At 38.4% G+C, this 20678-nt stretch overlaps 1 protein-coding gene across 1 annotated transcript; it reads right to left on the minus strand.

Moving 5' to 3' along the window:
* Positions 1 to 14547: 14547 nt before the first annotated feature.
* LOC126621614 (putative polyol transporter 1) lies at positions 14548 to 17250 on the minus strand. Its single transcript, XM_050290153.1, has 3 exons — positions 16981 to 17250; positions 16376 to 16722; positions 14548 to 15851 (listed from the first exon to the last, which is right to left on the minus strand). The coding sequence occupies exons 1-3, from the start codon at positions 17141 to 17143 to the stop codon at positions 14772 to 14774; spliced, it is 1590 nt and encodes a 529-aa protein (XP_050146110.1). The 5' UTR covers positions 17144 to 17250; the 3' UTR covers positions 14548 to 14771.
* Positions 17251 to 20678: the final 3428 nt, after the last annotated feature.

Raw genomic sequence — 20678 nt, forward strand, 5'->3', positions numbered from 1 at the left:
TTTGATCGGCCCAATGCTTGCAGGGAAGGGTAAGGTCCACTATGCAATCGTTGCAGTTAACTACTTCACAAAGTGGGCTAAAGTAGAAGACTTCGTATGGAAGAACATCCTTTGTAGATTCGCCTACAAGCAGCACATCTCCAACTAGTATGACTCAAGGATCAAACCTCGTTCTTTCAAAGTGGGGGACTGGGTATTGAAGAAAATATTACTCTGCAACAGAGTCCCGAGTGAAGGAACACTTAGTCCAAACTGGGATGGACCGTTTGAAGTTGTTGCCATCAGTCGCCCTGGCTTCTAGAAGCTTAGAAGCTCCGATGGCAAGACCCTTGGCCATCCATGAAACGCTGATCACTTGAAGTACTATTACAAGTAAACTCACATTATACAAGTGTTAAGCTTCAGCCGTTCGGCATCCTATGTAACGAAGACTATTTGGCATGAATTCAATAAAGAGGTGATTTAGATAACTCGGTCCTAATCCGCTTACATTCCTAGCAATGAAACACTTGGGTTCAAAGCTTCAACATCAATGCTTCCAACAGGAAACAAAGTCTAAGTATATGTCAACAAGACTATACAAATAAACGAACAGCTTCACAGTATATTCATTCAATCATACATTCTAACACATTCATACATACGCCAACTATGCTTCGAAATGGTTCAACATACTTTGTGTCATTTGACACTTGCTACAATGTGCCTCGACACCTTGCCCTTATTCTCACCAACAGGTGATGAAATGTGAAGAAGGAACTCATCTTCATGCCACTAACTAGGTGATGAAATTGTACAACCCGTACTCTCCTTCATGCCACCAACCAGGTGATGAAATGTACAACCCGTAGTCTAATATCATTTGGCAACTTGCCACTCATGCCACCAACCAGGTGAAAAATGAACTCATCTTCATGCCACTAACCCAAGTGATGAAATGTACAACCCGTACTCTCCTTCGTGCCACCAACCAGGTGATGAAATGTACAACCCGTACTATAATATCATTTGGCAACATGCCACTATGCCACCAACCAGGTGAAGAAGGAACTCATGTTTATGCCACCAACCAGGTGATGAAATGTACAACCCGTACTCTAATATCATTTGGCAACTTGCCATTCATGCCACCAACCAGGTGAAGATGGAACTCATCTTCGTGCCACCAACCAGGTGATGAAATGTGATGAAAGGTGATGAAGGAACTCACCTTCGTACCACCAACCAAGTAATGAAAGCAACTTACCATTCATTCCACCTCCCAGAAGACAAGTGGTACAACTTGTACATGTGAACTCCTAACATTCACAAACAATCAAAAACCTTTAAGCTTGATAACTCAACTAGGGGAGCACTTATGCCCAACAAGAGTTATAGTCACCAACAAAGTCTTATTGCAAGCTAACAACAACTTTTGTGCATGGCATACGAAGATTAAGCTATTCAGCCATCTTGCATCCTCTGTAACAATGCAAACACTACAACTCGTAGAAAGCTTCACACACTCTTGATCAAGACAGTGTAAAACAAAACCAATTTATGGTGCCAACAAGAGCTTCATCAAAGGAGTTCAACCACAATTCTCAAAAACTTCACACACTCTTGATCAAGACAGTGTGAACCAAAACCAATTTATGGTGCCAACAAGAGCTTCATCAAAGGAGTTCAACCACAATTCTCAAAAGCTTCACACATTCTTTATCAATATAGTGTGAAGCAAAACCAATTTATGATGCCAACAAGAGCTTCATCAATGGAGGGCAACCACAATTCTCAGAAGCTTCACACACTCTTAATCAAGACAGTGTGAAGCAAAACCAATTTATGGAGCCAACAAGAGCTTCATCAATAGAGTTCAACCATAATTCTCAAAAGCTTCACACACTCTTGATCAAGACAGTGTGTAGCAAAACCAATTTATGGTGCCAACAATAGCTTCATCAATGGAGGGCAACCACAATTCTCAAAAGCTTCACACACTCTTGATCAATACAGTGTAAAGCAAAACCAATTTATGGTGCCAACAAGAAATTCATCAAAGGAGTTCAACCATAATTCTCAAAAGCTTCACACACTCTTGATTAAGACAGTGTGAAGCAAAACCAATTTATGATGCCAACAAGAGCTTCATCAATGGAGGGCAACCATAATTCTCAAAAGCTTCACACACTCTTGATCAATACAGTGTGAAGCAAAACCAATTTATGGTGCCAACAAGAGCTTCATCAATGGAGTTCAACCACAATTCTCAAAAGCTTCACACACTCTTGATCAAGATAGTGTGAAGCAAAACCAATTTATGGTGCCAACAAGAGGCTTCATCAATGAAGGGCAACCACAATTCTCAAAAGCTTCACACACTCTTAATTAAGACAGTGTGAAGCAAAACCAATTTATAATGCTAATAAGAGTTTCATCAAAAGAGTTCAACCACAATTCTCAAAAGCTTCACACACTCTTGATTAAGACAGTGTGAAGCAAAACCAATTTATGGTGCCAACAAGAGCTTCATCAAAGGGGTTCAACCACAATTCTCAAAAGCTTCACACACTCTTGATCAATACAGTGTGAAGCAAAACCAATTTATGGTGCCAACAAGAGCTTTATCAATGGAGTTCAACCACAATTCTCAAAAGCTTCACCCATTCTTGATCAAGATAGTGTGAAGCAAAACCAATTTATGGTGCCAACAAGTGCTTCATCAATAGAGGGCAACCACAATTCTCAAAAGCTTCACACACTCTTGATCAAGACAGTGTGAAGCAAAACCAATTTATGGTGCCAACAAGAGCTTCATCAAAGGAGTTCAACCACAATCCTCAAAAGCTTCATACACTCTTGATCAAGACAGTGTGAAAAAAAACCAATTTATGGTGCCAACAAAAGCTTCATCAATGAAGGGCAACTACAACTCGTAGAAAGCTTCACACACTCTTGATCAAGACTGTTCGAAGCAAATTCATTTTATATGGTTCATCCAAACCTTCGACAACTACAAGGTGTGGCTTGCATCACAATCGCTTGCTCAACAGTGTAGAAGCAGAATTTGTATATGTTGTCTCTCCCACATTTTCAAATTTCTAGATTCCCACAAAAAAAAATTGAGAAATTCAACAAAGCTTTATCAATGGAGGACAACTATAAATTCTTAAAAGCTTCACACTATCTTGATCAAGATAGTGTGAAGCAAAATCAATTCATGATACCCAACAAAGATTCACCACAAAAACTTCACCAATAAAAGCTTCATCAATAGAGGACAACTACAAATTCTCAAAAGCTTCACACTATCTTGATCAAGATAGTGTGAAGCAAAATCAATTCATGGCACCCAACAAAAGCTTCAACTCCAAAGCTTCACCTACAAAGCTTCACCTACAAAGCTTCAACACAAAAGCTTCACCCACAAAAGCTTCACCCACAATAGCTTCACCCACAATAGCTTCACCTACAAAAGCTTCACCCACAAAAGCTTCACCCACCACAAAAGCTTCACCTACAAAACCTTCACCCATAAAAGCTTCACCCACCATAAAATCTTCACCTACAAAAGTTTCACCCATAAAAGCTTCACCAACAAAGGCTTCACCCACCACAAAAGCTTCATTTACAAAAGCTTCACTCATAAAAGCTTCACCAACAAAAGCTTCAAAGCTTCACCCACCACAAAAGCTTCACCTACAAAGCTTCAACACAAAAGCTTCACCTACAAAAGCTTCACACTATCTTAATCAAGATAGTGTGAAGCAAAATCAATTCATGGTACCCAACAAAGCTTCACCTACAAAGCTTAACCTATAAAGCTTAAATATATATATATATATATATATTCGAAAATTCGAAAATTCGAAAAAAAAAATTCAAAAAAAAAAAAATTGCCTAGGCCTCCTCTTCTTTGGGTCTAACAACTTTCATAACAAATATATGTGAAGAAGGAGTTTTAGGCTACCACTTAGAAAGGAAATGCCTCATTCGTCAACTCCCTCGACCGGAGACTTGGGGGACTCCTACCATATGCTACTGCACGTTGATACTCGGAAGTCTCATGACCACTCGGTGACTTGGATTTTTCAAGTCTCCAACCGAGAAGTTTTCCTCACTCGAGAAATTAAGGGAGCACTACCTCAACATATATGCTTCACTCTCAAAGCTTCAACATACAAGCTTCAACAAAAGAAAAAAATTCAAAAAACTTAGTGATGAAGGCCTTGGTGTATTTAACACAATACGTTGAAATGAAGCAAAGCTTGTTTATTAATATCTCCGATAAGTTAAAAATATGTACATATACATGAATCAAAATAAACAAACAAGATGGAGCCTTCACAAAGGTTGCTCAGGAGAAGTCTCAGCAGTCGGCAGAGCCCCAGAAAGAGGAGGCATCGGAGGGTGATTATTCGGAGCCTCAGTACTAAGCAGAACCCCATAAGGAGGAGGCACCGAAGGGTGACCATCAGATTCCTGCAGCTGGTCGAGCTTCCTCTTCATGTTTGTAGCATAGTCATGTGCGAGCCTGTGCAACTGTTTATTCTCATGCTTGAGCCTTCTGATCTCCTGTTTGAGACTTATCACTTCAGCCGCCAATGATTCAACTTGGCGGGTTCGAGCAAATAGGCGTTGGGCCATATTAGACACAGAACCTGTAGACTAAACCCTGAGAGCCAGAGAATCCTTAACAGCCAACTCATCAGACCGTTTGGAAAGTAGTCTGTTATCTTTGAAAGTGAGAAGGTTCATGGCCACCACCGCATTAGTCATATCATTCTTCATCACAGAGTCCCCAACGGTAAGATGACCAGTAAGGGAAAAGAAGGATGGGCGCCATATGTTGTCTTGAGAAGGCATGGCTGCCTCTTCACCAAAGTTCAAGTTAAAACGACGGTCGGATGGGCCAGACATTCTCAAAAATGATGAAGGAGAAATGAGGTGCAATAAATCTCTGAAGTACAAAAATAAGAGGAATATTCCTGCAAGCAATAACTTTCCAAGCGTACTTTTTGCGCATAATTGGTGCCCCTATAAAAGAAAGGGCAACAGGGTCGTTGGTTCAAAAATCAAAGTGGCACCACTCTCCGGATTTCGAGAAGTAGATTTTCCTGAGTAAAATATGTCAACAATCCCCACACGCAACATTAGCTCCTCAGGTACCACAGATAACTTTGCCAAAGATCTCTGACAAAGTTTATACACATAAATTTTGAAGGTCCAGCTACCCTACCATTACCCACAAGGGTAAAGGAACAACACCACTGCTTGATAACTGGAAAGTCCCTGTATGTGTCAACCTCCATGCTCCGTGGCAAAGAAGACTGGCAAAAATGCCCAACCTTTACTGACATCGAGAAAACACACCCAACAGGATTACTTGCTTAAAAGTCGAAGAGGCACCGCTCCCCGAATATCGTGAGCCAAACTCCCACTATGATTGATTTCTCAAAAATCGAAGAGACACCGCTATCCGACTCTCGAGAGCCAGACTCACAACAGGATTGTTTTCTCAAAAATCGAAGAGGCATCGCTCTTCGAATCTCGAAAGCCAGACTCCCAATAGGATTTCTTTCTCGAAAATCGAAGAGGCATTGTTCTCTGAATCTCGAAAGCCAGGTCCCCGACAGGATTGCTTGTTCAAAAATCGAAGAGGCACCGCTCTCTGAACTTCGAAAGCCAGATTTCCTTGGATAAAGCTTATCTACAATTTTCACATGCAACATCAGCTTTCCAGATACCATAGACCACTATTTCAAAGTGCTCTGACAAAGTTAAAACACGTGAATCTTGCAGCTCCTACTACATTGCTATGACCGAGAAGGTAAAGGAACATCGTTACTACTCTCTGTTGGGACAATTCCTATATATGTCGGCCTTCATCCTCCACAGCCAAGCAAACCTGTAAATAAAAAAATGCTCAACTTTTCTTCACATCCGAGAGGGCACTCTCAGCAGAGTCTCTCAAAATACTCAGATTATTTTCCCCCGATAATACCTCTGCAAACAAGCCACAATAGAGCCAGAGTATCTCATATCATCAGGGTTAAAAGCAAGAGTATCCCATATCATGCTTTTTCCTTGTCTTTTCCTTTGGCATTGTTCTTACCTGCAAGACAAGGAGAAAGAGAGCAATTAGTCAGCACTTGGAATCAAGCTTCGAGTCAGGAACTCCTTGCCTAATTACTTACCTGGCATTGCTCTCGAGTACTCATCTTCAACATATTATGCTTCTAGAAAAGATACCACATCTGCCTGAGGAACAGATAGGGCAAGTGAGAAGGATACAAGGAAGCATGTGAAGACAAACGCAACAGAACACGTGCCGATTCATCTATTACTTTGTCAACAGCAAAAGTATTCCATATCATCAAGGTCGAAAGCACTCTTGAATTGATGGACTTGTTTTGACCTTCAAATTCTTGAGTCGACCTTATACTCTAGAGGAAACCAGAAAACCCTCCAGCCCAGTTCAATAATAAGCCTGTGGAAAGTTACTTCTTCAAAAGCAAAAGTATCTCATATCATCTATTCTCCTTTTTCTTCTCTTTATCCTTCCTGTTGCCTGCAAGATAGGGAGAATGAGAATAATCGGTCAGAACTCAAAATCAAACTTCTGATCTAGGACTGGTTGTTGGGAGCTCTGATTGCTTACCTTGTCTGTCACCTCTTTCGGTGAATCTCCTAGTTCGGTGACTTAAGGGACTCCTACTACATGGTTTGTATCGCACTTGACCAAGCCTGAAACTACAAGTAAGCTTCAAGTGAAATTGATACATTACCTTATGCATCTCCACCAGTTAAGGATACTACCCATGGATTGAGGAAAAGTACTTTTAGAAAAGATGCCACATCTACCTATGAAATAGATAAGGCAAGTGAAAACAATACCACACTTCAGTACTTAGAAGTTTCGTGATTACTCAGCGGCTTGGATCTTGAAAGTCCCCAACCGAAGAGCTTCCCTCACTCAGGAACTTAGGGGAGCACTGTTTGTACCATACTTGACCAATCTCGAAACTACTAAGCACTGGTCAACGTTATACCGTCAAGGACCCAGAAGAGTTTCCCTCCAACTAGGAGGCCAATCACAGTGTGACACGTGTTGACATCAGACGTCAATCACAGCGCGACACGTGTCAAAATCAGAAGCCAATCACAACATGACACGTGTCAATGTTAGAACAAAGCTAGAAACTCTTCTATAAAATGAGATCATTCTCCCACAATATTTCCTAATGTCATTTGTACTAAATCATTCACTAGTACTCACTAAAGAAGAGTTTGAACCTATGTACTTGTGTAAACCCTTCACAATTAATGAGAACTCCTCTACTCCATGGACGTAGCCAATCTGGGTGAACCACGTACATCTTGTGTTTACTTCCCTATCCCTATCCATTTACATACTTATCCACACTAGTGACCGAAGCAATCTAGCGAAGGTCACAAACTTAACACTTTCTGTTGTACCAAAGTCGTCACTGATTTTGTGCATCAACAACATTCAAAGACGCAAGAACATGCTTGTAACCATTACAATATTCAAATCATAAACTATGAACAACAAAACCCAAAATGATTCATTAACTACTAGACCTAGGCTCTGATACCACTTGAAGGAAAATTTTGATTTTACTAAGTTCATTTGAGCAACATCCACACATGCAATTAACAACTAAAGGCGAAATAATACTTGTATGTAATCAAAAACAAAACTTTGCCCATTAAAATTCAAAGCCTAATAGTTGTGAACCAAGACTCAACTCAAATAAAAGAGAAAGGAGTTGAGATTTCTTATACCTTTGTTGAATAATCTTTGCATAAGCAAAGGTTAATCACCTGAGAAAGAGGGCCTTCATTCCTTACTTCTTGGCTCCATGGATTTTTTAGAGGAAGATGGAAGAATGAATTCTCCAAATTCCCAAGAAAGGGAACCTCTAAGTTTCCACACCAAGGAGAGACTTGAAGAAGAAATAAGTGACTTGGGGAGGATTTGATGCTAGTGAAATCCTCTCTAAGGGCCGGCCTCCAAGAGAAAATAGAGCCTTTTGTGTTTCTCTTTCCTCTCTTGAAAACCCTAATGAGGGATTGCGTTATCAGTTCCTTTTTATAGCCATTCACATTGAGTAGCATAATTGAAATTAAAACTAACTCTCCCTTACTCTCTATGGCCAGCCATGTGGGTTCATTGAGCTTTCATGCCCTTTCTGTTTTCAAGTTGTCATACAACTTGAGTTATTAGACTTGGCATTCGAAGCCCATTGGGCCTTGAGGCCCAAAACTAACCCGAGGTCTAAAACGAAGTTATTCGTTTGATTAATTAACATATTAATTAATCCTACTCATAAACAATTAAACCATTTAATTATCCTTACTCATCTCCGTTGTTTCTTCAATTTCTACCTTACACGATGTACGATCCATTAGGTTCTAATTAGCGAGGCAATTAGCGATTAGAACTCTTACTAATCGATTGTGAGTTGAAACTTACTTTCAATTCTCCCTTTAAAAAAGATTAGTGATTGCTAATATTCAGGGCTTCCACAAACCATGAGTGACACTTAGCAATATGTCATGGCTACCCAAGCTAAACAGAAGAGGTGGAGATCCTAATCAGTTTGGGATTACAATGCAATACGGTCATTCTCTAAACCAATACTCTTGATCACATTGTTTGGATGATAGTTTATTCATGTCTACTATCCAATGTCATCATCTTGTTATATGATTACCTTGAATATGATTTGGAACATACTTATCGTATTCATATGTTATGGCCATAGACTCTTAATCATATCATAGAGTATTCTCCTTCAATTGTTTGAATGTTAGAGATCCCTTATTGCACAATCACATGTCTCTACGATTAGGTAGCTTAACCCGAATGATGTCGTGGACACTGTCAACGAAATACCTTTAACCTAATCAAAGATTAAGTTCTTAACCATAAGACAACTATGGTGTCTTAGGTCAAATGATTACTTTGGATTATCCCAATCATGGGTTCTCATGTGACATGAGTATAAAAACTCTTCGTTGATCCTGTTCAATTGACTCATTCTCTATTGAGCACCTAGATACTTGTCTTGGTATCAATCACACCAATGACTCGAGACCAGTCATTCTCTCAGCAATAAGACATAACATGTACTGATTTTAATGGATCGTCAGTACCCAATTGGCAATCCTATGATCAAGAACATTTAGGATATATGTATGAAAGAGAATGGTCTCATAAATCTAACTTCTTTAGATCACATTCTCCTAATTACATATTCCTCGGACTTATTGTTTAAGCGTATAACATTTATATGAGATGACTTTAAACAATAATCTTTACCCTTATATTAAATTAGTTTAGTTTAACATGTGAAATTTCTGTAAAGTAACATCATATGATTAGATTTAGGGCACATTTCTAACAGGTCATTTGAAGAAGTTATGTTGGGATGATTGACTCATGGTCCATTGGTAACTATCCACTGAAGCAGAGCGCACACTCAAAAGCATAGTTAAGGACAAATGTGGGTCAATGACACGTGGCACTGGGTGGTAAGAAGCATCGGAGTGCCCATAACACTTGACGATCAAGTGAACAAGCTAAGATATTTGATGTGGATCATAACATGTTACTCTTATAGGTATCTTAGTCAAATCTAACTAGCCAACCTTCTTAGTCATGTCGGACTAGCCTTAGTCAGATTGAACTACTTTAGTAAAGTCGAACTACCTTAGTGAGATGTGACTACCTTAGTTAGCATATACTAGCCTTAGTTGAATCTGACTAGCCTTAGTTAGGTCAACAAAGTCAGATGAAGCCCGAATACCAAGTGAACTCAACCATTCGTGGTTAGACAGAAGCCTATTAAAGACATTACTTGTCTCCTAAGTAAGGAAACTCTAATTCAAGTCAAATTTGGATACCTTGAGGATTAGACAACATAAGCATGATCCTAGGATGATTGGATATCTTATCTTAGATTTTCTCCTAAATAGTCTCTGAATTTAATTAGAATCACTTTCTCTACAAGGACTTGCAAGATCTCTATAAATACTCTATCCTAGGTATTTATCTCACTAAGTCTTTTATAGGATCCTTAAGACATTATCTTCACCATTTCCACAATATTACAATAGACATATTTTCTCGATGCCTAATAGAGGCTTATCCTGCATATACACCTCCGTCTACGTGTGGACACATCCATGGAGAACTAATCTCCTTAACGCTCCGCCATAGGCTATTCGTCTAGGATGGTTCACAATATGCATACATCACACCATTCTTTCTTAGAACTACACATGTAGCTTGATTCTCCTTCTAGAAGATATGTAGGCAGTCCTATTCAGATTCAACCATACCACATCAACCTTATTCTCTCCTCACCGGAGATCATGGATCATTCTGACTAGATTTTGCCTTCATTCGCAGATGTGGTGAAATTTGGTTCCAACAAAGATCAACTTCTAGTGATCAAAGTGGGCCACTAGGGCTTCCAATAAGGACTTCGGGTCCTCGTCAGCTAAAAATTTGGTGTGTAAGGCTTCAAATGAAAATGAGAGCCTTAGTTTTCTACGACTCATTGGCAACATCATCTAAGATAGTGTTAGTTTTCTGGGACTCATTGGCAACATCATCTAAGATAGTGTCTAATAGCTTCCCCACCTTTAGGTGAATCTTGAGCCCATTTGAAGTAGTTGGTGGCAAAGATATCAAGAGCGGTGACGTCCAACTTGTTCAAGTTTGACATATTTTTTGTAGGAAAATAAGTGGATTAAAACTTTAGGTTTAATCAAAATGGGTGCACGTGTAAAACTGAATTAAAGGCTTGTTTGGCAAGAAAATTCTGGTAAATAAGAGCTTAAGGGTGTGAGCATTAGGCCAAGGATGTGAACTCATAGTGAGGCCGGGTTAGTGGGTCCAATTGGGGTTAGATTTTTTCACTTCTTGACTTAGAAAATTCGAAAGGCAAGTGATTTTTCAACTCAAAACAAATTAATTTAATTAATGTCGCTTGAATGATTGGAATATTATTCACATACTCGATTAGAATATGGAATTGAGCTTCTAATTGAAGCGAATTGGGCTTCTAATGGAAGCGAATTGAGCTTTCGACTGGAAATTAAAAAAAATTTGAGCATTTGACTAGAATACGAGTTTTGTATTCGACTAGAATACAGGTTTTTTATTTGATTGAGGTATGGATTGGGCTTTTCGACTAGAAACCCAATTTGAGAATACCACTAAAATGCACAAGTCCATACTTCTAAACATCGAGTTAGGCTTACTTCTGGAAGTCCACTAGTAACAAAGTTGCTATAGTTTTGCGGCAATGAAGATTGAGGCATCATTGGAGCCTTGATATGATATAGACATGTATCAAGAAAAGTTACAAACAACCATTTTCGATTTAATATGCATAAAATTAGATTAAGGTTTTCATGCATCATGGTGATTTTTCTTACCGTGAGGTTTCATAAAATTCCAAAAGAAAAACAAAACGATATATGATAAACATAAAAATCATAAAACAATAAGAAAATATCATATTCAGGTACATGCTTCATGAGTGTTTAAACAATAGGAGTTTGGCATGAACATAAGTAAAACGAAATACTTAACATCATAAAAATGACCATTATTTCAATGTTAGACAGTAGGGAAAGGACTGCAGCATAGAGGGTTTTGCGGCTACAGAGCTTGTGCGGGAGAAGAGGGCTTCTGGCGTCGACTTCTTCTGTTGCAATTGATTGTTTGAGACGACCAGAAGATGTGTCTAATTTTTTTTTTCTGCTAATGGCTGCAAAGCAAAAGATTTCTAGGGTTTTGGGATTATTTTCTAGTGGATGATTCATCTGAGAGTAAAAGTACTGATAACATGTTGTAAAGAAAAATAATTTGAGAGAGAATGAGGAACTCTTATTAGAGAATTTGAAAGTGTGTTATAATATGGGTGCATTGATAAATTGTATTTTGTTGCGGACATTTATGTTCATTCACTAATTGGTGTAAAATTTAAGCCATTCATTTATCAATGCAATAAGCTGGCAAATTGATTCTCCATATTAAATTAAGGGTATTTGAGTAATTTGACAAGATAAACACAATTTTTTTTAAGGAACGGTACGATATTTATTAATGAAATTGAAAATGTACAAAACTTAGGAAGACGGCGCATAATAGGCTTCAATAAAAACCTTATTGGAGATTTTAACTCGGTCGAAAGGATAAAGAGCGTCCCGCACTAGCAACTTAAAAGCCAACTATTCCCAATAAATACAAATGTAGCTTAACCACACTAAGTGGAATTTTCTTCGAGCAAAGTATCCATTAAAATGTTTGGTGGTTCATCAAACCATGACCCCTTAGATTGCCTTCCAATTCCTGGAGGAGCGAGTCTATGAGCCACATTATCAGCCTCTCGACAAACAAGCTTCAACTTGAGTTTAGTGAATCCATGGATAAAACTTCGTACCATTAATAATTGGCCCCAATGCTAAGCAATCTTCCTCCTGCTTTTGCATTGCAGCAAGTGTCACACTCGAGTTCCCTTCAAATGCCACATCTTTACCCTCTGGGTATAGTTGACGAACAATACCGGCTTCCTTGCATCCAGGAGCTCAGCTTGCAGCGGCGATGTGACATTTGCGCTTGCTGCAGAAAAGGCAGCCACAGAAGCACTAACATCATCGCGCACAATCACTCATATTCCTCATCTTCTCGTCCGCTCATCCCACGTCCTATCAAAATTGCGCTTAATCCAACCCGAGCTTGGCAAAGTCCATCTCTGCTTGAAGACTCCTTGCTTATGTTTCGTGGGCAAGTGCCACTGTTGGTAAGCCCGCAACCAACCCTCGGCACGCACCACCACCTCTCTTCGTGCCACTGGTCTTCCTTGCCATAAGACATTATTCCTTGTTTTCCATATACCAACACCATTTCGAACGTGTGTTTTGAAGACGTCTGTGCTAACTGAGAAATCCAATCCCGCAAGCTCCAGTTATATGAATTATTGACTCGCAGCCCCAAACTTGAAAACCAAATAGTCGCAGCCATAGAGCAGTCCCTCAGTACGTGTTCAATAGTTTCTGGTTGTCCTCCACGGAACAAAAAAAAATCTTGCTGAATTTATCTTTTTTTCACCAACTTTGTACGAGTTGGAAGAGCATCCAAGCATCCTCTCCATGCACAGATTTTCACCTTTCCCTGGTACACAAGCATTCCATAATTTCTTCCATAGAAACCACACCATTTTTTAAAATTGTGTGGTATGAAAAATGTGTTGGTGGGGCCTAGCTCTATTAAAGAAATGATACAAATGTGGTATGAAAAATGTGAGAAAATAGAATTACTCTTAAAAAGTTGAGATTCCACCATAAAATCAATTGGCAATATGGAGAGTAACCCAACCTCTTATAAGCCTATGCAATGTCCCTCTTCTGATCAATGTGAGATTCATTCTCAATACGCTTCCTCACATGTGGGGAATTTTCAAGCCGAACATGTGACAACACAACGGGGTGACGTAGAACACGTGTGGCCGTTTAGCTTCACATGTGAGACAACATGCTCTGATACCATGAAGAAAGTTGAGGTTCCACCATGAAACCAATTGAAAATATAGGAAGTAGCCCAACCTCTTCTAAGCATATGCAAGGTCCATCTTTTCTGATCAAAGTGGGATTCATTCTCAACACATTATAAAATTGCAGCAAATCCGGAAAAGAACCTTAATAAGAAAAGAGATTAGGGCAATTGAGGTATGGGTTTCATCACATCGACGGCAATTGTCAAAGGTAGCTTGGAAAGGATAACGAAGTTCAAAAATCGTTCAATGTGGGCTGGTTCGACGGCTTTTCACTTAGGGTTTTATATTTTATTTTGTAACAATTTAGGTGTAGCTTAGAATAGACACTAGTTTGGGTTTTTCATGAACTAATGTTGGATGTAAAAGGATAAAGATAGATAAATCAAATAATTACATCATAAGCAAGTAACTTGTAACTTAGTCGGTTAATAATATTTGACTTTTCACTGAAGTTCGGTGTTCGAATTCCCCTCATTAGATGAATTCATAATAGAGTATCCTATTGGTTGTCAAAAAAAAAAATTAAATAATGTAGTGTAGATAATTCTCTATACGGGATATAAAATATAATTTTTTTCACCAATAAACGAGTACAATGAGGCATGTAGTACCAATACCCCATTAAAAATGGTAAGAGTTACACATTCAATTACATAACATTCATAGCAATAGAACCTTAATAGCCGACTTAAATAGAAATGTATTACCTTAAAAACCAACAAGATACAAGGTATATTACTATCAGTAACCTTCATGAAATGAATTTTTTTTTAATAAATTGCTTGATTAGAAGCAAACGCTATCTTAAAAAATATGTAACAGTTAAGTGTCAATGTCACAGGTCCAGAGAATATGAAAGAATTATAAATATTCATGTGCATTTATCATTATTTCTTGGCAAATCCTGTTATAGGTTATCTGTGACCTACTATTCCATTTCAGAAAAATAAAAAAAAATAAAAATACTACAAACGGGAAGCAAATTAAAAGATTCTTTCATAAAATAAATATATCTAATACCGTCTTAAATTTATTTCCTTCATCATAGAAGATGTTCCCAAAAGAAAAAAACAAGAAGAAGAATTCTTTGTACGCAGCAGTTACACACACACAACTGACGTATCCGATACTTCATTCGACAAAAAAGCCAAATGCTACTACCAAACCCTAATAAATCTTTTGCCCTTATTATTCCTAGCGAACTTGGCCATTGTTGTTGTCGTCACCGTCGACTTGCTTCCTCTCCTTGAGCATTGCATTGGCTTTTCTCCACCTGTGGTATTTACCAAACAGGACCTCCATATCTTCTAGGGTTCTTCCCTGTGTTTCCGGCAGCATCGTATAAAAGAACACCCAAGCGGCAGCAGAAATTCCTGCGTAAAGAAAGAAGGCCCCGCCAATCGTGATGGCCTTGTACAATGAAATAAATGTCATAGAGACGACCCCACTTGTCACCCTATTACAAGCCACACCGATACTTACTCCTTGAGCGCGTAGTTTCAAGGGGAATATCTCGGAGCTATAGACCCACGTGATGGGCCCTAGTCCTATTGAGAAAAATGCCACATTGAAATATACCATGGCCATGCACAATCCGACGGCCCAGGGGACTGAACCCTTGTGATGATCGACGATTGTAAGGCCAACACCGAGAAACAAGAGGGAAAAGATCATTCCGCCCACGCTGGTCAGTAGCAACGGACGCCGTCCGAACTTGTCTAGGAAAAATGTGGCGACCAAGATAAAAACGGTCTTGGTGCCTCCAACAGCAATGGTGGCGAGTAGTTTGTGATTTGCGGAGGTGATACCTGCCTTGTCAAAGATCCTCGGGCTGTACAGAACGACAGTGTCTATACCGGACGCTTGTTCTAAGATGTGGATACCGATGGCTGCGATTAAGATATGGCGAACGGCTGGGGTAGGATGAAGGATCAGTTCTTTCCATACGCCTTCACCGCGGCTGCGTTTGGTGACCTGAACGATGTCCTCGTTTAAGTGTGGTGGGATTCCTGCGGCTTCTTTAATGTCGTCTAATCTGAGCTGACACTCCTCCTTGGACTCTGAAGTTCTTTGGAGGACCTTTCTGGCGTCTCCGAGTCGCCCTTGCATAACCAGCCACCTAGGAGACTCGGGCATGAATAGGACGCCGATGGTGAGAAAAATAGCTGGAACTCCGCCAACTCCGAGCATGAACCGCCAGCCCAAGTGAAGCGGGAGCTTGGCAAAGGCATAGTTGGCTATGTACCCCAGTAATATGCCAACATTGACAAACACCTACATATAAAGATTCAAGACAATTAACATAATTTGTCAAAAAAAAAAAAAAGACAATTAACATAAATTTTACGGTCCAAAAAAATTTATAAAATTCTTCACAAAATTTTTGGTTTTTGAAAATTAATCTGCAGCAAATAAATAGAGCAAATCAATTTCAAGCCTCATAGGCAAATTCATGATTTTTTTTTTTGCAACAAATTTAAGATATCTTTGAACATTTGAAAAATATCACCAGACAAAAAGCTATTCAGTCATGGGTACGAGTCAACACCCATAAAGATAACTCAAAAACAAATAAATAGAATATATTTTCCTTTAGGTGTGACATCAAAATTGTCAAAAAGTTTCTCATCCGCTGGCAAAGTTACAAATTCAAATCAAACAAAGGCTATGGATTTGGCATCATATTCATCAAAAGTACGTTGTTTCACATGAATCTTATGATAATCGTGCATTGTATAAGAAGATAAAATAACCATGTAAACAAAAAAAAAAAAAAAAAACCAACAATCGAAACAAACCTCTGGGAAAGATGTGAGGAAGCCACGGAATGACGCTGGAGAGATCTCGGCAGTGTAGACAGGAGCAATCATCATACCATAGCCAACACCGACTCCGGCAACAAATCGACCAACCATGAGGAAGGCGTAGTTGGTAGCGAATCCCATGAGGAGAGCTCCAACCAAGAAGATGACCCCAGCGAGGACAATGGTATACTTGCGGCCAATCCAGTCGGAGGTTCTCCCGGCCAAGGCGGAACCAAGGAGGGAGTAGATGTTTAGAGTACCCGCAAGCACTTCGACTTGAACGTCACTGATTTTAAGATTTTCTTTGATGAAGAGTGATGCCCCACTCATTACACCAATATCTGTAAATAAAATTAATAAACAATATAAAATCGTAAGAGAATTGAATCAATGTAAATTTAAAAACATATATATCGAGACGAGTGTATGATAATTATTTTGGAGGAGGAACAATATTTTGAAAAAGTTTATTTCCTAATTTTTTTTTTCATGTTTCTGAAATTAATACGTCATGCTCTCCAAACATTGATCACTTTTAAGAAATTTGGGAAGCTGATGAAACTGCAAGGAGAATTCCAATAAAAAAAATGGAGAATTACCAAAACCCAATAAGATTGAAGTTGTGCAAGCCAAAAGAGCACAGGCAATAGCAAACTTGCTAGTCTTGGGCTTCTTTGGATGATCAAAATCTTCAATGCTCGTGTTCTGCGATCGACCGGTGACGGCGTTCTCTTCCGCTGTCCGGGCAGCCATCTCGATCATGAGTGCAAGCTAGTGAGAAATAGAGAGAGATGAAGATAGAGCTCAGTCCCAAAGAGAGGAAGAGAGATAAATAGGTAGAGATGTCTATTGGAATTTGGAACTATGCAGTGTGTAGAAAACAATTAGAGCATAGAAATTAGTGTTAATTGCTTCTTATATTTATAATGGATGAATTGTACCCATTGGCCCATGGCAGGTAATGGTTTTTGGTCAGAATCCGTTTCCATTAGAGAAACCAATAGAGGATTAGGTTAGGATTTATCCAAATTAATCCAGATTTGGTTTCGGACTCATGAGTGGTAAGTTTGAATTGGATTAGCCAATCAGTTGATGACTCTCAAAACATCAAATTTTACATGGTAAGAAGAATCATGGTGATATTTAATTTTTTAAACCAACTCGACACGTGTCTATTGTCATTAATGCAAAATTTAAACTTTCCATTACGGTAATTAATATCAAATATGAATAAATTCATCAACTGTCCATTTTGAGGATATCCAATGAATTCCATTCTAAATTAATTCCCTTCTTGTTGTTGTTGACCAGCATTATCTCTGAAACCTCTGCTCAAATACATATTATTATTTTATCTTGAATTTTGTTTTTGCTCCACTCACTGTGGAAAGTGTACAAATCACGTGTGGACATAGACTCAAGTTTGAGTCGTGCTTTCCGTAATATATGTGGTATTAGAATACCGCTTCAATAAGAAACCCCCGCCCTCTCTTTTTGTTATCATGATACGTTAAATGAGTAATGATACATTTACAATCATTTTTACTATTTTTCTTATAGAAGATCCATCAACGCATGTGAGTCATATCTCTATTAAAGATATGATACAAAAAATTTATTAAGAATAACATTTTTATGTTAAATTTAAAATTCTCATGTTAACTGAGATTCCATTTACGTACACTATAATGAGACATGTCAAACTTATAATGGTGAGGTTCATCAACAATTATACTCTTGCATCCCTCTAGCACCCAAATTCTTAAATGTTAAAGAAAAAATAATAATAATTAGTGCAACGTGTTGGACCTACTATTGCTTCATTTGGGGTTGTATATTAATCCCTTGTGAGCGTTTCTAAGGCGCGCACACTTTGCGTGTCGATCTTGCGATTCAACAATTGTGAGCTGACAAGCTCACGAGTAGAACTGAATCTTTTTTATGCGGTGTATTCATTCTCTCCTCTTTTTTTCACCGGGTGTGTTTTTGTTGAAGAGAGAGATCAAGATAAGGGTTTAATTTGTGCTTGAGAAAGGAAAAAAGAGGCAGAAAGAGGTAGTTAATGAAGGGTATAAGGAGTCGATTTCAGGTGGATTAAAGCTCAGTCATCGTAATCCGATAATCCTTTACCTTTAAATATTTCTTGTTCGCTAGGTGTGCTTTTGTCAAAAAGAGAGGGGAGCTAAGGGTTGTGCGAGACCATGATTTTTTAAGGAAGCTGATATGTATACTATTACCTCATAAGCCTGGTCATGAACTCACCAGCTTCGAGCAGAACTAGATAAAACGGAGCAATGATGCCACCATCACCCTGTTCCGAGACAATAAGCAAAGTCTGAGCAACTCCGTTGGAATGACCATTGTTCCGCAAGACACGGGATTTGATCTGGATATAGTATAATCAGATTCCTCTTAAGTCTTGGAGTTCCTATTTTCTAGGAATTGGTGTGCACTGTATGTAATCACAACTCCTAAGAGGGAGTAGTATCAACTTCTAAATATCCTCTAGAATTCTCCCAGCTGATAATGAAGATTCTATTCTAAAAGTCTCTCTCCCAATGGTATAAATACACTTATCTAACTAATCATCAAGAGTCTTTGACCGACACACACCCCCTGGGTCTTAGGCTTGCTCACTGTTATTATCTGTTTGTACCTTGCTTGAATTTGTGCCTCCACCACCTGCGGCGGTGCGTCAATTTGGTTCCAAGAATTGGTGCTCTCGTTAAGAGGGAACTCCTATTTTTCTCAACCAGCTCACTCTACTGCTATGAAAACGTTTCCCAGATGATCACCCGGCCATCGTGCCATCGCTACATGTGACGAAGAAGTCTCCTTCATGGATCAAGTCTGGGACGGCGTATTGAAGATACCCGCGTCTGTGACAAACCTCCGGAGAAGTATGCGGGCCAAATAGCAGGAAAGACTCTTCAAGCTCTACGCATCAAACTTGATTGTCAGTTCGTACAGGAGCGTGTTGCTTTAGGAAACCATTAATTAGGTTCGATATTCACCCTATGTGGATCAACCGGAGGATTTATTCACCAAAGGTCTACTCAGGGCACATCATTCACAACTTGGACCTGAACTTGTTCATCCCTTGATGCCAAGTTTGCGGGGTGTGTTAAACAAGAGTCCACAATCATTTGAAAGACTCAAGTTTGCGGGGTGTGTTAAACAAGAGTCCAAAATCGTTTGAAAGACTATTTATTTATTCAAATTCAAGTATTTGTTAATGGAATATTTCTTTCTTTTTTTTCGGTCAATGTTGATGCAATATTTCAAATGTATTTTTCAACAGTTAGGACTGTTGCACTCAATGTCAAAGTATTATATAATTTATAAATGATAACGAAAAGAGACATGGGTTCCCCAAATCTCTCTCTATCTGTTTATCATACTTTCCCTCTTGCTGCTCAGTTTCTACAAAACCATTTCAAACAAAAAATTTGCCATAACAGGCGACGTTTCTTGGTTTTCCTTGAGAATGATGACCGGTGAGGAAGAAACATCAATTGATAGACATAGTACAATGTAGCCGAACAATAAATTTAGAGCTGCATCGATGGGATCCTTAATTGTAAAGAAAGAATAGTGGGAGAAATAGAAATAAAAGGGGAAGAAGATAAACTAAAGCATTTTATATTTTCATTTGTAGTTCCATTAGATGCATATAGAAGTTTAAATAAATAAAATGGTGCTTTAGATTTTGCCCCTTACAACTCATTATTTCTAGATAAAAACTCATCTATCTTTAAAGATCCAGTTTAAGCTCAAATTTAAAATTTGCAAACATATGGGACCACTATTGACCTATTAATACAATTTATTTACACTCATGCCACTCATACTTTATGGTCCCTTTTCCAAATTCCTAAATTTATGCCAAATTAAAAGTAGTAGAAAAAGTGAAATAAAATGTAAAAAGTGTTTGTATTAACCGTATCCATGTCAAACTAGAAAAGTAGTTTTTTTTTTGTGATATATTTTGTAGCAATTTTACCCATATTAATTGGTAGGTAAATTAGTTTGTTCCAATTATTTAAAAAAAAAATACTACACCTATATTATATATTTGGAATCAAATAACATTCCTCTAACTTGTAGGTAAATTATTTTCTATGTATTGTTATATATGTTAGACACATTTTGTTGTTGTATAAACATGAGTGGAACATAATATTGTTGATTTTATACATTAAACTGCATTCCATGTACAAGTACTTATGTTAGGCACGTTTTGTTATTGGTAGATACAATATTTTGTATCATTGTAAAGAAATATATTACATTACAC

Source organism: Malus sylvestris, chromosome 5 (assembly GCF_916048215.2).
Source record: "Malus sylvestris chromosome 5, drMalSylv7.2, whole genome shotgun sequence".
In the NCBI taxonomy this organism is placed as follows: domain Eukaryota; kingdom Viridiplantae; phylum Streptophyta; class Magnoliopsida; order Rosales; family Rosaceae; genus Malus; species Malus sylvestris.